Source organism: Cynoglossus semilaevis, chromosome 15 (genome assembly GCF_000523025.1).
Source record: "Cynoglossus semilaevis isolate Cse_v1.0 chromosome 15, Cse_v1.0, whole genome shotgun sequence".
Classification (NCBI taxonomy): domain Eukaryota; kingdom Metazoa; phylum Chordata; class Actinopteri; order Pleuronectiformes; family Cynoglossidae; genus Cynoglossus; species Cynoglossus semilaevis.
In genome coordinates, this window is record NC_024321.1 from 15,994,241 (window position 1) to 16,009,665 (window position 15,425).

The 15,425-nt window shown below is 39.7% G+C and overlaps 3 protein-coding genes across 3 annotated transcripts in view; 2 read left to right on the top strand and 1 right to left on the bottom strand.

The window, feature by feature from the left end:
• The first annotated feature begins 1,171 nt into the window (after positions 1-1,171).
• Positions 1,172-6,174, top strand: hnrnph1 (heterogeneous nuclear ribonucleoprotein H1). The gene is made up of 11 exons (XM_008327423.3): positions 1,172-1,502; positions 2,490-2,586; positions 2,677-2,832; positions 2,933-3,076; positions 3,880-4,018; positions 4,746-4,924; positions 5,096-5,208; positions 5,456-5,591; positions 5,671-5,754; positions 5,846-5,938; positions 6,071-6,174. The coding sequence occupies exons 2-11, from the start codon at positions 2,505-2,507 to the stop codon at positions 6,172-6,174; spliced, it is 1,230 nt and encodes a 409-aa protein (XP_008325645.1). The 5' UTR covers positions 1,172-1,502; positions 2,490-2,504.
• A 2,068-nt stretch (positions 6,175-8,242) lies between these two features.
• Positions 8,243-13,447, bottom strand: rufy1 (RUN and FYVE domain containing 1). Its single transcript, XM_008327425.3, has 17 exons — positions 13,075-13,447; positions 12,270-12,449; positions 12,067-12,184; positions 11,886-11,987; positions 11,676-11,799; positions 11,496-11,557; positions 11,270-11,405; positions 11,085-11,186; positions 10,862-10,978; positions 10,608-10,775; positions 10,204-10,301; positions 9,991-10,110; positions 9,731-9,860; positions 9,528-9,622; positions 9,355-9,403; positions 9,186-9,263; positions 8,243-8,928 (listed from the first exon to the last, which is right to left on the bottom strand). Exons 1-17 carry the CDS (start codon positions 13,403-13,405, stop codon positions 8,785-8,787), a joined length of 2,154 nt encoding a protein of 717 aa, XP_008325647.1. The 5' UTR covers positions 13,406-13,447; the 3' UTR covers positions 8,243-8,784.
• A 1,344-nt stretch (positions 13,448-14,791) lies between these two features.
• The window catches only part of hbegfa (heparin-binding EGF-like growth factor a), a 3,352-nt gene continuing 2,718 nt past the window's right edge, over positions 14,792-15,425 (top strand). Inside the window, exon 1 of the mRNA XM_008327427.3 lies at positions 14,792-15,146. Coding sequence (XP_008325649.1) covers positions 15,104-15,146 — 43 coding nt within the window. The 5' untranslated portion in view covers positions 14,792-15,103. The remainder of the gene's footprint in view (positions 15,147-15,425) is intronic.

A 15,425-nucleotide genomic window follows, 5' to 3' on the forward strand; every position in this document is an offset into this window, starting at 1 on the left:
AGTTGGTTACAGTTTGTTATTTAATGAATCTTTAAATATATTTAATATAAAAATAAATTAAATAAAAAGTGTCCCATGTTTGTCTTTGCAGCCAATCCATGTAAAGCAGTACGCATTCTGGCACTTTACATATGACATGCTCATGGACATTTTTTAAATTCCTTAAATTCTTTACATGAATGCTTCTACAGTAAATTTAGGATGTATATTGTAAGACTGTGTTAAATTCGTTTGTATGTTATATTTATTAAAAAGAAAATAATCACTTGTGCCTGTCACTTTGTATACACTTAATAATATTTAAAGGCCACTAATGGTTATGCTGCATGCTTGGACCGGTAAGAGCAGACAAGGGATATTGACCATGAAACCCAATCCCAAGATGTTGCTAAATCTTACACAATGTACCGTTAGTTCAGATGTTAATTGACTCAAATTACCAGTTATAGCCCACTATAAAGTTTTCTTTCTGCTTCTGCATTAGAAGTTCGCTAAAACAATAGTTCACGCATGATCATCATTAAAGACAATGCCATTACTGATTTATTCAGAGACTAAGCAAATGTGTGCCGGCCCATTTATTTTTCATATTCTTTCACGAATTTATTGATATTAAAGATATGCAGTTTTATGAATAAGGCATTTACCCTAGAAAATATAAATAATAATGAAATATGATAGTTGAATAATAAAGGTTGCAGAACTTCAATTTCAAATAAAAACTATTTCACTAAAATACTTTAATTGGTGCATTTAATAAATACCCAGTTCTATGTGGCTATTCCATATTTACAAAGTCATAATATTGAATAGCTATTTTACTAAGCAATAAAAACTAAACTATCTTTCAAGGGGCTAAAACCTAATCGTGTTCTAGCTTTTAATGAGTAAAATAAGATTGTACCAAAAATGGGTCATCACAAACAACTGTGATAAATGCGACTTATTTAATGGCCTTTCATGTTTTATGACATTGGACTGCTTTGATGAGAATAAGCAGTGTTTCGGCTTGTACCTCTGAATGACATACACAGTATACTGTAACACGGGATGAAAGGAATATCAAACCGACTGACCATTTAGTTCAAACACCACGGTTACAAATATTTGTAAGACAGGAGATGCAAAGGCGCTACCCAAACCTTCGTGTAACAACGTCATGGTTTTAGGGCGTGGATGCAGAACGGCCTGAGGCGCTTCCTTAAGTGGCCAGGATTGCCAGATTTGCACACGAATCCACACCAAAGCTGACTTCCGTTAGCAATTGCCATAGACTAGTTTTTATGAAGAAAAAAATCAGATAACAAATCTTATAATTATAAAATTTCATTCTTGACTGATGTGCCTGTATAAACGCTTTTTGTGTAGAATTTATTTAAGTTAATTTTTCACAAAGGGGGGTATTTTGAGGATCTGGCAACCCAGTGTACTTTCGTCTGCATCGCGCGGGGCTCTTGGTCACATACTCCGGCGTGTTAAATCTACAAGTACCTTTGTATCAGGTAAGTGGCTTATAGCGTATTCATTTTTTCTTATCTGGCCAAAACTAAATACGACAAGTGTATAAAATTAAATTGACTATTCAAGTACGACACATATCAGAAATTCTTATACCAACGTCGATGCTGGTTGGCGAGTGCTCGCTGCAGAGCTAACAGCTAATAACATGGCGCAGGCTGAATAGGCCGCTTTTGTTCTTGTTTCTTGTTGCGTTGATAAAAACGACTAAAGATATCGCATCCCTCGTGAACGATTTACAGGATTTTTTAATTGTTTAGCATTAAAATTGCATTATGTATCTTCTACGTTTCCCATATAATTGTTATACTTGTAAGCTCCAGACGTGCTGAATTGATGACAAAGTGCCGCTAGCTTGGAGCCAGTGCCGGCTTCTGCCGCGCAATTTTACTGTTTTGCTTTTCTTAGAAAAGCAGCGAATTCAATTCTTGTGAAGATAGTTAAAGAGAAACTATACTTTCTTGATAAGTTTAAGCTAGAGGTCGTTCATTGAATCACAAAGACTTGATTTCACAAATCATCACGAGAGGGCGCTGCCAACTGACTCGCTCCGTCTAAACGCGAGGTTCATGCATTGTCCTTTAGTGTTGGTTTAACATTCAAGTCAGAGGAAAAGGAACTTATAAACCGTCCAATAAACTTTACTGGTAGGTATATGAAAGCAACACTATAAAATTAAACGAATTTTACTGGTAGGTATATGAAAGCAACACACCACGAACGGGATAAAAACGAGGCATATATTATTCAATTTGTTGTTCTCTTAATTGGGGTCAAAGTTAAACGTGTACCACACTATTGTATGTATACACCTCTACATGAAAGCAGAGCCCTGTGCTATAAGCCACCTGGCCACACGTGATTAGCTGGACTCATTAACCAGGGAATTAAATCTATATTACCCAGTGCCTTATGTAAACTATATGCCTTAACAGTGACTGATAACTGTTGCATCCCATTGTTTTCTATAGTGACTGTGACCCATTATGGCTGATGAAGGATATGTAGTACGCATCAGGGGTCTCCCTTGGTCCTGTTCAGTGGATGAAGTACAGAGGTTTTTTTCCGGTGAGTACATGCTCAAAATGTTTAGGATTCAGACAATAGTTTAACAAGTGAAATATTTCAAATTATATTCTTACATTTAATTCAATACAGATTGCAAAATCCTCAACAATGGAGGCGGCATTCACTTCACTTACACAAGAGAGGGGCGTCCCAGTGGGGAAGCCTTTGTGGAGTTGGAGTCAGAGGAGGACCTTAAGCTTGCAGTAAAGAAAGACAGAGAAACTATGGGTCACAGATATGTCGAAGGTACGTACCACTCAAGATTGAGGACTTATTTTGGAAGAGCACGCCCATTGTCTTTGGTGCAGTTGTAGTAACTGCCTCCCTTGTCTCCTCGTGGATTCAGTGTTCAAATCCAACAACGTAGAAATGGACTGGGTCATGAAACACACTGGTCCGAACTGTCCAGAAACTGCTGGAGATGGACTGGTTCGCCTTCGAGGCCTTCCCTTTGGCTGCAGCAAAGAGGAGATTGTACAGTTTTTCTCAGGTACAGACATTTCTTGTTCACCTGTAAATTGTGAACTTTTTAAAAAAAATTATATTCATTAAAAACTCTCAACTTATGTTTCCAAACACTCAAGAAGGCTTTTTTACGTGTTTTTGATTTTTATTACAGCAGAAAAAAAATATTAATTTGATATTGGTGTGAAAATTTTGCTGGAAAGGAATCTCAGTTGACATTTAAATGGAGGAATTATTTCAATGCTCTTTCCACGGCGAGGACCTTTCTTCAAACATCCTTTTTCTGTCTCTGCCCTTCATAACCATCTAGAGGTCACTCATCATTTTTTGGGGCTTCGTATATTTATAAACGCTTATATTGTCTTTCATATACCTCTTGATTATTTACCCATAGTACACTTGATCCGCATTGATCTGTGATACAAAAGTCTCTTTCCACAGTGTTCTCGTAACCTCACCTTGTGTTTAATTTACAATTACAAACCTATAAAGGATGCCAAATGTATCTTAATGAATTCACTTTAAGTCTCATGTCACCCACCAGGATCTCTCGTCATCTTCACATCGGTACTAGCCTTACACATCACAAAATGTTCTCTTCCATCTTTACCTCTGTCCTCTCATTTATCCTTTACCCCACAATTTAAAAAAAAACCCACTGTAATTTAATATTAGTTAGTGATTGGTTTAAATCTGAACTAGTTTGTTTGATGATGTGTAGAGTTTTCCATAAGTTTTATCTTTTCTCTCTTTAGAGAAAATTCTCTCTGTGATTGGGAATGTGATTTAATATGTCCCCTGCTGGGGTTATCTGTCCTTGGGTTGAAGGGTTGGAAATCGTGCCAAATGGGATAACATTGCCGGTGGACATCCAGGGGAGGAGTACGGGGGAGGCCTTCGTGCAGTTTGCTTCACAGGATATAGCTGAAAAGGCTCTAAAGAAACACAAGGAAAGAATAGGGCACAGGTGGGGATGGTTGGTTGGTTGGCTGGATAAGTTACTTTTCTTATGGTGTGCACCTTCAACATAAAGTATAAACCAAATGTTCTTTTCACAATGGCCGTATTCAAGCACCTTTGCAGCTTTTATCAATAACCCATCGAATGTACTTCCATATTAGATTGAGAAATACCACATACCTTTATCCATGTTCCTGGGAACATAAAAGTGTATTTATGCACCAATCACAAACACACCAATTAGTGCATTTGTTACTAAGTCAAAAGCTGTTTCCGCACTAAACATGACTCAAGGCTCTTAAATGGTAAAGAGTCTCCCTGGTGGTAAAATCAGAGGGCTACTGTACAAAGGATCTGAGGCCCACTGTTACAGGTAACGCCTATAGTGGGCAACAGAAGGGCAGTAGCCCTCTTGTCCTTCATAATAAATGAGGAATTAGGGCTGTCATAGCAGGGACTCAGGACGCCTTACAACAAACACATGGAATCCAATCTGTGAAACACTCCAGGTAACCATAAGAAAAGTGTAATAGGCCTTTTTTATGAATTTGAACATCTTCCTCAACTCAGTAGACAAGTTAATTCTTTGGATCTGTATAATAAGTACAGTTACAATAGATGTTATCGCCTATGGACTACAACATGACAGCATCTAGGTCAGTGCCATCAGTAATGAACACGTGTCATCTTATTCCTGACCTCAGACGCTCACTGTGCTGTGTCTATGCTCTCAGGTACATTGAGATCTTCAAGAGTAGTCGCGCTGAGGTGCGGACCCATTATGAACCACAGCGCAAGCCCATGGGCATGCAGAGACCTGGCCCCTATGACCGACCCTCTGGTGGTCGCGGCTACAACATGATGGGCCGAGGAGGATCTTATGACAGAATGCGTCGTGGAGGTTACGGAGGAGGTGAGGGTTAGATAAATGAAGAATCTGAGATGTGACTTTATAATTACCACACACAGAAATTCAAATGATGACTTGCACTCTCTTTATATTAGATAAAGACAGCACCAAAAAAAAGTATTTTTGTGTCCTCATGAGACCTTGTGCTTTTGTTTTTTTTTTATGTGTATTAAGGCGTGTCAGATGGACGCTACGGAGATGGCGGTTCTTCCTTCCAGAGCACAACAGGCCACTGTGTCCACATGAGAGGCCTGCCATACAGAGCCACAGAGACAGATATTTACAATGTAAGGCAGTAGTCTTTGACTTTGCTCAGTGGTTTCTTAACCTTATGCAGTCCATTCTTCCTTTGGATAGAACTAATGTCAAGTCCACCCCACAACACTCCCCAAGTATGTAGATACATGCACAGCTTTTGCTTCTAAACTCATAAACTTGACAAACACTATAATTCATACAAAGTTGCTCTTTTCGTGAGTAAAAGGAATAAAATACAGCACAATCTAATGTCCTTTCTTTTCTCTGGTACTTTAGTTCTTTTCACCTCTGAATCCAGTCCGGGTCCACATTGAGATAGGTCCAGATGGCAGGGTAACCGGGGAGGCAGATGTGGAGTTCGCAACGCATGAGGACGCCGTAGCTGCCATGTCCAAAGACAAAGCAAATATGCGTGAGTTTTCTTTTTTCTAAAGTAAGACTTCAGAGAAGTCCCTACTGTGAAAATCAAAGGTTTTATTTCCACCCCTCAGAGCACCGATACGTGGAGCTATTTTTAAACTCAACAGCGGGAGGCAGTAATGGCGGATACGGTGGCCAGATGATGGGCGGGATGGGTAAGAGTTTTTTTTCTCCAGTGAGGTCTGTAGGCCCTTATTATGGAATTGACAGTGTAGAGTTAAAATAATACCCTTGTCTTTTGTGCAGGAAACCAGTCGTCTTACAACAGTGGACAGCTGGGCTCAGGTTATTCTGGTGGATACGGAAACCAAGGAAACATGGGCGGCTACAATGACTATAGTGAGTGTTGGCTCTATGACAGCATCTAAATATAAACTTCTGCTCTAAGTGCTTCTCAATTATAGAAATAATAATATTACTGTGCATACCTTGAATTCCCGGTCCTATAGTGTGTATTCTTCCTCTTGTTAGGTAACCAGGGCGGAATGGGAAGCAGTTACTATGGCGGAGGAGGCGGCGGTGGAGGAGGAAGCAGAGGCTCTATGAATGGACTTGGAGGAGGATGGGGAATGTAGTTTTTTCACTCTTAAGTTGATGTGTTCTTTTTAACTCCAGCATTTTGCTGAAAGGACTGGAAATGTAAATCTCACCTGTAAAAGGTCGGGTCAGGCGAGGAGGTATCCAAAGTACCAATTGTTAGGGTTTGTACGTATATTTTTTTTTTATGAGGTTAATGATCTTAAAGATGTGAAGTCTGATATCAGGAGAAATGTCACAAGCGCTGTTCATCCTCTTTATTTCTCAGTTCCACTGTTTAAAAAATGTTTGAAATTAAAAGTTGATGCCAGGAAATTTGTGTTTTTCAACAAATCCAGCATACTTTGTCCTTTCTTAGCAGTTTTACTATGTTCAATGTGTTGAGTGCATGAACAAAAAAAAAATCCAGTGACTGATATCTTCTGATGTTTTGACCTTCATGTCATCTTCTAAATAGAGATTAGCCTATTGTTTCCAATTTAAGTGTTAATCTGACCTAAAGACTTCATATGGGCGTGTTTTGTTTTCTTAAGGTGTGAATGTTGATAGAGCAGTTATTTTGGATGAGAACTGTTCCAACGGCAAGTGAATTTAGGATATGATGAAATTGAAGGTTTCTACTGCTTCATATGTTTGTATTCCCTGTGCACAACGTGAATAAAACTAGTCTGAAATATCCTGTTGATGTATTGTAAGCACTGAAAAGCTGAGCCTAGACTATTTCATTAATTGGCGCTAATATGATGCAAAAGTAGGATTCCCACCTGCTGTTCAGAATGTTCCTTTTTCGATCCAACCTTGTCCACAGCCACACTTTGGGATTGCATAAAGAAGGCCATGAAAATAGCCACATCACTATGGAGTCGACCTCTGCTGACCCCTGGTAAAGGAACAAGCCAAAGGTGATTCATTGTGGCAACACCTATATCCACTCAGTTGTAGGATTTCTACAGTCTTAATTTTTTTTATATGTAAACAAGATAACTGCCTGATTTAAATATTATAAAGCTAAATTAACATTATTGAAACTAAGTGCAAAGAAACTTTGAAAAAAGATCAAAATTGTTATCCCCCTTAAAAGTAAGCTACTTGAACAAAAGTTGAAAAGTACTGCTTAAAATCATGTCAATACTAGTACATATATTACATGGATACACAAAGCATTGGGAAGTATTGTGGGTTGTACTTAAAACCAAAACGGGATATCAAGAAAATGTAATAACCCTGAAAGGGAAGCTAGAAACTCATAAGCAGTAGACCTTCAGAATTATCACCAGAACATCAGCAATAGTCTTATTTTCTCTTTTTAGGATAAACCATGTGTGAAATATGCCAACCTAGAGTTGATTGCATAAAGGGTAACAGGCTACAATTACTTGGGGACTGTGTCTGTGCAGAACACGTGACTCCATAACGCATAATATGCAAAAAAAACCCAAAACAAAACAAAAAAAAACATCCAAATGGCTGTTACCTGGACACGTTCACCTCCCTGTGCATTCTTGAAGACCATTTACATCCTGTCATGGCAACAGTATTTCCTGGTTGCTGTGAGTTTCTTCTGAGGGATAATGAGTCCTGTCATAAAGGAGAAATTATTAATTAAAATGTCTTATAAGTAGTAGTAGTAATAGTTTGAGAAAAACTACGGGTTTAAAGTTGGTCTCCATTGACACCCCAGTTTGCAACTAAAGCAGAGTAATTCATGCTCAACGCTAATGGTAGGTCAGTCGAAACGTTTAACTGAAGACAGGGTAAATTGATGAACCCCGATTTAATAAAAGTATATACAACTAAATACACAATTGTAATCCACTAAACACGATTATGTGGATGACGTTGGAAACAATTTTAACAATTTAAAAAGTGCTTCCGATTCTGAAATTGACATACCTGTTCTAATACCTAAAGGAACATAAATTACACATTAAGGGAGTTGGTGTCAGATACAGCTCACCTTCAAATATCCTGTGGAGTCCGTATCTTGATGAGTCAGCCACAGGAAAAACTTTCAACATTTTAGTACTGTGGCCATCGTGATTTGCCCTATGGGTGTCTGTGCTGGCCCTGTATTAATGCATCTTATCAATCAATACAACACTCATATGCAAACAGCAGGACTTTAATAATTTTATCAAATATGATTTAAAAATGATCATTATTCAAAATAAGCAAATTGCAGTTGATACATTTGAGAAACCCTTGTTATTGTACAATCTAAAATAGTTTGCATTTGTTAACATTCTATAGTCATTTACATAAAACTAACTTGCATGGATCCAGCAGTGGGATGGATGCTGTGAAGACCAGTGGATGATGTTATAGTTAGACGATAGGAAAGTTCTAGAAAACAGGGCGAGGAAACGTCAGAACCTAATAAAAACTTAGAAATTGATTGAGGGAGACTGATATAATTCCAACTATAAAGATTAATTTAAAAAAATCCCACATGACCTGATACAGCGTTAACCATGGCCCCATGTTTAACACAAACAGATAAATGTTCCTGAATTGCATGTAGCATTTCAAATTCAAACAGTCCAAGCCCAGAGTTGGTGCTTTTTAAATTAGTAATTTTAAATGACAGCAGATGAGCATGCGCCGTGTGTGTTAGTACAGTACAGACATCTGGGCTTTATAGTGTTAGGTCAGGATCCTGTGGACGAGCTTCGCTGTAGCAGGAAGGAGTGGCACACGTCGCACACACGCACGGGTCGGGGGTATGAAGGTAACGCCAGTTCATTGCTGGAGCAGTTGTTGCAGTAGATGTCACCGCAGTTTCTGCAGTGGTGCTGCCGACACAGAACACACCCGAATACAAATCAATTCTAGTTTTTACACCTGTGTGTCTAGGTTTTCTGGCCTAACTGTTGCACCTTCAGACTCCAACTGTGTGATTTTTATTCCATGTGCAAAATCTGTTCCGGGACTGACCCATCATATTGTATCTTACTTCATCTATTTACTAATATAGATATACTATCAAATCTAACTGTATTGTAACTTATTATTATAAGTATTTTGTATCGTAGAGAAAGAAAACACCAACCTTTCGGCGGGCAATGGAAAACTCTTTCTGGCATTGTTTACACTCTGTGGCTTCATCGTCCTTTAGCCACGCGTGGCCCTAAAGGGGGAAAAACAAGATGGGGTTTTCTGCCATCAGTTCCACCTTACACAGTCTTCATAATAAAAGAAACCTTTCATATTTACTTCACCTTCAGGGCTTTGTTGACCTCTTTAAAGTCCTCCATCTTGAGTTTTGACCTATGACACACACACAAAAAAAAAACACAACACAGCATGTGAATAAAATGACACGGCAGAATAACAAGATTAGAATAAAAATGACACGGCAGAATAACAAGATTAGAAGTGAAAAGCTACTGACTGGCTGAGGTGCAGTCCCATCTCCTGTAGTGCCTGCTCCTGTTGCTCACACGTCTGCTGCAGCTGCTGCTTCTCCTGCTTCAACTCATGCAGCTCCTGAATTATCAAATGAAGAAGTGCATTCATTTGCCTGTGAATATGTGACTTAAAACTGTCAAGTTGCAGCTGGAACCCCTTCTGCTGTGGTTCCTGTTTGACACTGACCGTGTTCAGACCCTGCAGTTGTTGCAGTTGTGTGCGGAGCTCCATGCTGTTGTCCTGTTCTCTCTGAAGAGCTTTCTGCAGACTTTGTCTCTGCTCCTTTTCACTGCGTAGCTCCTTCTCCAAACCTAGTCTGTGCAGACAGGGCAGCAAGGTTTTTAGTTTATCACCTAATATATAATAAGGGTAGAACCATAGACTGAGAAGTTATCTTAATTTTAAAGATACTAAATATTTTTTTTAATTTCTCTTTAATTCTTAACCTCAGCGTGTCCAGGTCAGCCAGTTGTTTCTGCAGCGCATCCACTTTCCCTTCCAGCTGCACTCGCATCACTTGATCTGACTGATCACTTTGTTGACAAGCCTGCTCTGAATTCTGCAGTCTGTTACAACCAAAATACAAAAAACAAAACCCTGAACATAAACCACATATAAGGAGAGATGTATTTGTAAACATACATGTGCACATGACTGACCTCTGCTCTAAATTCTTCATCACTTTCTCCATTTCATTCATCTTCAGCTCCAGCTGCACAGCCTCGGCCTGCTTCTTTTCTGCTTCACATTCAAAGTCCTTAAGAGTCACATGAGCTTGGTAAAAGTGTGTGTTGTCTGACAGGGGTGCACAACAGGCAAGGAATGTGTGTACTAGGGTAAGCCTAAAACTTCTACAAGGTCTTGTATAATTCTGTATTTTAGAGCTGAAATGGTAGCTGAAATCCAGTTTGATACAAAAATACATTTTGGTATAAAAATAAATAAATAAAAATAAATACAAACAAATAGTTCATTTAATACAAAAAGTTTGTAGTGAAGATTAATGTAACTACTTTACACAACAACAAATATATATAGTGTGTATATGGGTGTTTCTGTGTACCTGAGCTTTATGGAACATCTGGAGGTTAAGCGTCTTGACTTGGTCCAGCTGGAGACGCAGGGCTGCCAGTGTGTCCTGTTTCTCGTAGGTGTCCTTCTCCAACAACTTCATGGCCATCTCCATCTCCTGCTTCAAGCCCACCTGCAGCTCCAACTCTCGCTCCAGCTCCTTACGTCACACATTAGATGGTAACATTTTTTCCCCAAAACTATGTTTTATAAAATTGTTCAGTGGTTGATCTGTCCGTCACTGACCTGGCGAATGTTCTTTTCCTCTTTGTACTGCGTCCACACCACATTGTACATCTCATCCAGTCCTTGTCGGCTCTGTTTGTACGTCTCCAACTCCACCTGGCTGTCCTGAAGGGCTGCCTGAAAAAAGAAAAAAAAAAACAAGCAAAACTACTTTGAAAAACTGTTTTTCATATGAACAGCCAATTCGTGTCAGTCATAGATTTTTCACAGCTGCATTACTGACCTCCTCCTTTTTCTGGCTGGACTGCAGGATGCATTCGTTTTCCTTTCTTAGCTCTTCCTGTTCGTCCTGCAGGGAGTTTATTCTGTCCGTTGCAGCTGTTAGCTGAGAAGTAAGGGAAAAAAAACACTCTCTCATCATTCCCTGCATCCAGGTGCGGTGTTAATAACACCCAACACACAACTGACCTCTTCCACAAGTTTGCTGTTGGTCTTCTCTAGAGACTCCATCTTTGCCTGAAGGTCAGTGACTGTTCCACTTAGGTGACGATTCAGCTCCTCAATGTAGTGCTTTTGGTCTAGTATGGCAGTCATCTTTGCATTGCTAATAAAAGAAAATCAATGAGGTGTGTTTGTGTGTTCCATGGGTTTGTTTATGACACATGGAAAAGCCAAGCTAAAAGTAGCCACTCACTCTTTCTGTGCCTCATTGTGGGCAGGATCTTTCAGGTAAAGAGAGAAGTCAATGACTCCAACCTAAAAAGACAAAGGGAGAAACTGATCTTTTGCAGGTCGACAGTGATACCGCACTGAGATCAACTGAAGTGGAGTTCAAATGAAGCAGCCTGTAATTTCCTATATCATATCTCCGTACCTGGGAATCAAGATCCTCTCCTTTAATGCAGAGATTTGCATCAATTACATTGAGGCCAACCAACAGCCCACCCATCACAGCCCCCTCCTCCTCCAGCATCAATGCTCCAGAGTCATAAAACTCACTGGGAGATTTAGACAGAGATTTCAAATGAGAAAAAAACTGATGGAACATTTAGTAGAATATCCAATTACACTCTGGCTCGCTAACCTCAGGAGATCCTTCCGGTCCAGCATAGCTTTCATATAGTCTGCCACTTTCTTCTGCATCAGCGCTAGATGCAGCCAAGCTCTGGCTCTACCTAAACCAGTCCTGCCAGGAGTGATAACAGAAAATTAGAGGATGTTTACTTTGGAGGACTAGTCGAAAACTAAATGGTGCCGGGGTTTACTTGATCCCAGGCAGGTCTCTGGCACTTGTGGCAATGTCGATGGACTCCGGGCACAACTTCTCAACCAGCTCCAGCGGAGCCCATATGGACTTGTTCTGACCAATGAAAGTCTTTTTGGCTGGGGAAATAGAACAGAACACACTGCTCTGTCTCTTTGTTTTGGTTCTTTAAAACAAGATGGGTTTCATTTTTAAAAGTCTTACCTTTCAAACCATGTTTGAGGCAGTGTTCCAGTACAACAAAGAACTGTTGCAGAGGAGGATAATCTGAGTCCAGTGTCCTGCCCAGACTCATAGAGGACTGGATTAGCACTTTAATACTCAGCTTCATCATGCTGAGCAGGTTGGACCTTTCTATGGCCATGGGGTCTTTGGGAGGCAGTACTGTAAAAACAAAAAACAACATCATTTATAAAACTCCATGCAGAAAGAAAAGTACATTTCACCATTAGAAAACTAATAATAAAAACATTTTCTGTGGGCAGACGGAATTATACCTGAAAAAACTACATTCATATCACATACACGGTGCAATTGAACATTTATATCAATATAAAACACCAACATAAAGCACACGAGCTAATTCTAATTAGCTCAGCGTTAACCAGAAACTAATCCGAGAAGCTTTCGTGGTGCTCTCTCCAATGCAACGCGTGAAGCTAAACGGTGGTACTGTTAGATTTAAGTCTTTAAATGACCCACCTGAGAACATCACAAGAACCTCGACAGACTCACTAGTGTTCGACCAGGCTAAAAGTGTATGCTTTGAAAGCCTGAGTCAGTAAAACACTGAAACGGTACCGAAAACAAAACGATGAGTGCAGCGTCAGTAATCCATCAAAATCAATGTTTTTTTTTCTGTGGAGTCACATGTTCTGACAGCTCAGTCAGTTTTCCTCAGTCCAAGAGGAAGTGATAGAAATAAACCAGGGTCTGCAGTGACTTGAGTTCATAAACAACTTAAAAGGGCTAAAACAAACTAAATTATTAAACATTAATCACAGCTTACCCGGGAGTCTTTTACCAGTACCAAGGAGCCCATTCTCTGGCTCCTTTTCCGTCGGAGAGTTGCCAGCTGAGCCCTGCGAGGGGAGCCTCGGGGCTGAAGCGTAGCTCATCCCGCTGCTAATCGTTTCCGTGGCCTTACGAGCCAGAGACAGGAGGGGAGCGGTCCAGGGGTTCTCTACTGCCGCGACAGGCGAACTCACCGTCTGACCCCGTTCGTCACTGTCGCCGACATCATCGCCGGTGGCAGGTTCACAAACGTTGTTTATTTCTGCCTGCTGTTCAGTATAAACAACCTCGACAGTTGTGTTTACTTCTTCTGCCTCGGCGGCCATGTTTGACCACCCGCCCTCTTATCTACTTCTCACGTGACCAAAATGGGCCAATCAAGGTCCCCGTCTGTTGTTATTCTATGGATTTTGACCAGTCTACATTTATGTTTGTCGCCATCTACTGTTTTGTTGTTTTTTTGTTTTCTGCTTTATTCAAATATCTAATCAGGGCATCAGAGGAAGAGTCCATTTCGAGTGGCAGTCAAATCAATCACAATTGGTAATTGACGATGTTTGCTCGGTACCGTAAAGATAAAGAAATATACAAATAGAGACGTCAAATGTGAAACTATCGCTCTCTATCAACATGAATAAGGACTGTACTCAGCTGCTTATAAATTACACCTAGAACGGCAAAGTAATGAAAACAGTTAGGAGTTAGGAAATGTTTAGTCTTGATTTACCTATTTAACTACACATTCCAAATTCATCCACAAGGGGGCAGAGACGAACTATGCATGTTTTCCCGCTCTGTCTATCTATCTATCTATCTATCTATCTATCTATCTATCTATCTATCTATCTATCTATCTATCTATCTATCTATCTATCTATCTATCTACCATCTAGATGTAGATATTTAAATGGCAGAAATGAGAATATTGCCAAAGAAAAGCAGTCTTTCAAATATTCAGGTTAAAAGCCACAAAGTGAGGCAGTTTTGTTGCACAACACCCAGTTCTTAGAATAGAAATTTAAAGTAAGAGATTATATTAAAAAAAACAACACAGTCTAAATAAAACCAGCTTTAATGTTCCAGTCATTTTATTTATAACATTATTATTATTATTATTATTATTATTATTATTATTATTATTATTATTATTATTATTATAATGAACCAATTCCAGTGTCTGCTCATCAGTGTATTCATCAAAGGACCCAGCCTTTCCACTGTCTCGGTCCTTGACGACCAAACCAGGAGCTTTAAAGACTTATTTCCAGCAGGTCAACGTCAAATCTTAAGGTTTGGAGAGATTTCCCTGTGACTGTGGTGATGTCTAATAAAAAAACGATTATCTAATAACCTCTTATCACATGATGACTCCTGTTTGTCATGATAATATTGCAATTTTATTTCTATAACAGTGTACATGTCGACTACTCCTACTTTTTCTTCAGAGATGAAGTCATGACTAAATCCACACCTCTTGTCTTAAAATCTGCATACATCAGTTTATTTTATTTTATTTTTTCAGTATAAGTACATTTTGAACAGACATAATCTTATTGATGGTGAGTTACTGACATTTATGAATGTGGTCTCGAGGCAGTCTCAGAACCTCAGACTCTGGGGCAGTGACAGTGAGTGTGGGGCTGAGCTGCTCCTGCTGCTGCTGCCCCCTGAGGAGGCGTGGTGAAGTGAGCCCATAAATACGGCCGTGCCTCTGAACAGACGCGCTTTTCCTCAGCTCCTCTCGCACTATCACACACACACACACTCTCTCACACATACATACATTTACACATACATACACACACACTCAAACACACAGACGGGTCGCCTTTTGGTACCGACACCCGGAAAGGATACATCCATTCATACTAAGAACAAAAAGAAGAGAAAAAAACAAGAAGAACAAGAACAACAACAAAAAAGGAATATAAAAAGAAACACCGGACAAGCAGGAAGGAAGGAAGGAATACGAGTTCTTCTGTGGAGTTTTTTTCCCCTTCTTTTTCTCTCTCTCTCCTGAAAACATGAGGATTTTCAGTGCTGTTCTACTACTGCTTCACACCTTGGGTGAGTTTCATGTGCGGACGTTGACAAGCGTTTCTGTGTCAGTGATGATGATGATGATGATGATGATGATGATGATGATGATCCTTTAAGCCGTTCTCCTGCCTCACACCTGTGCACTCAGCCCTTGTAAACTCCGTATTCAGTGGTGATATGCCAGTCTATTCAGGAGCCAATGGGATCATCTCTCTTATTTTAGAGCCTGCTTTATGTAACTGGATACACTTATTTTTAAACCATATTCTTGCCTGACATTAACTAACACTATGTGTGTGTGTGTGT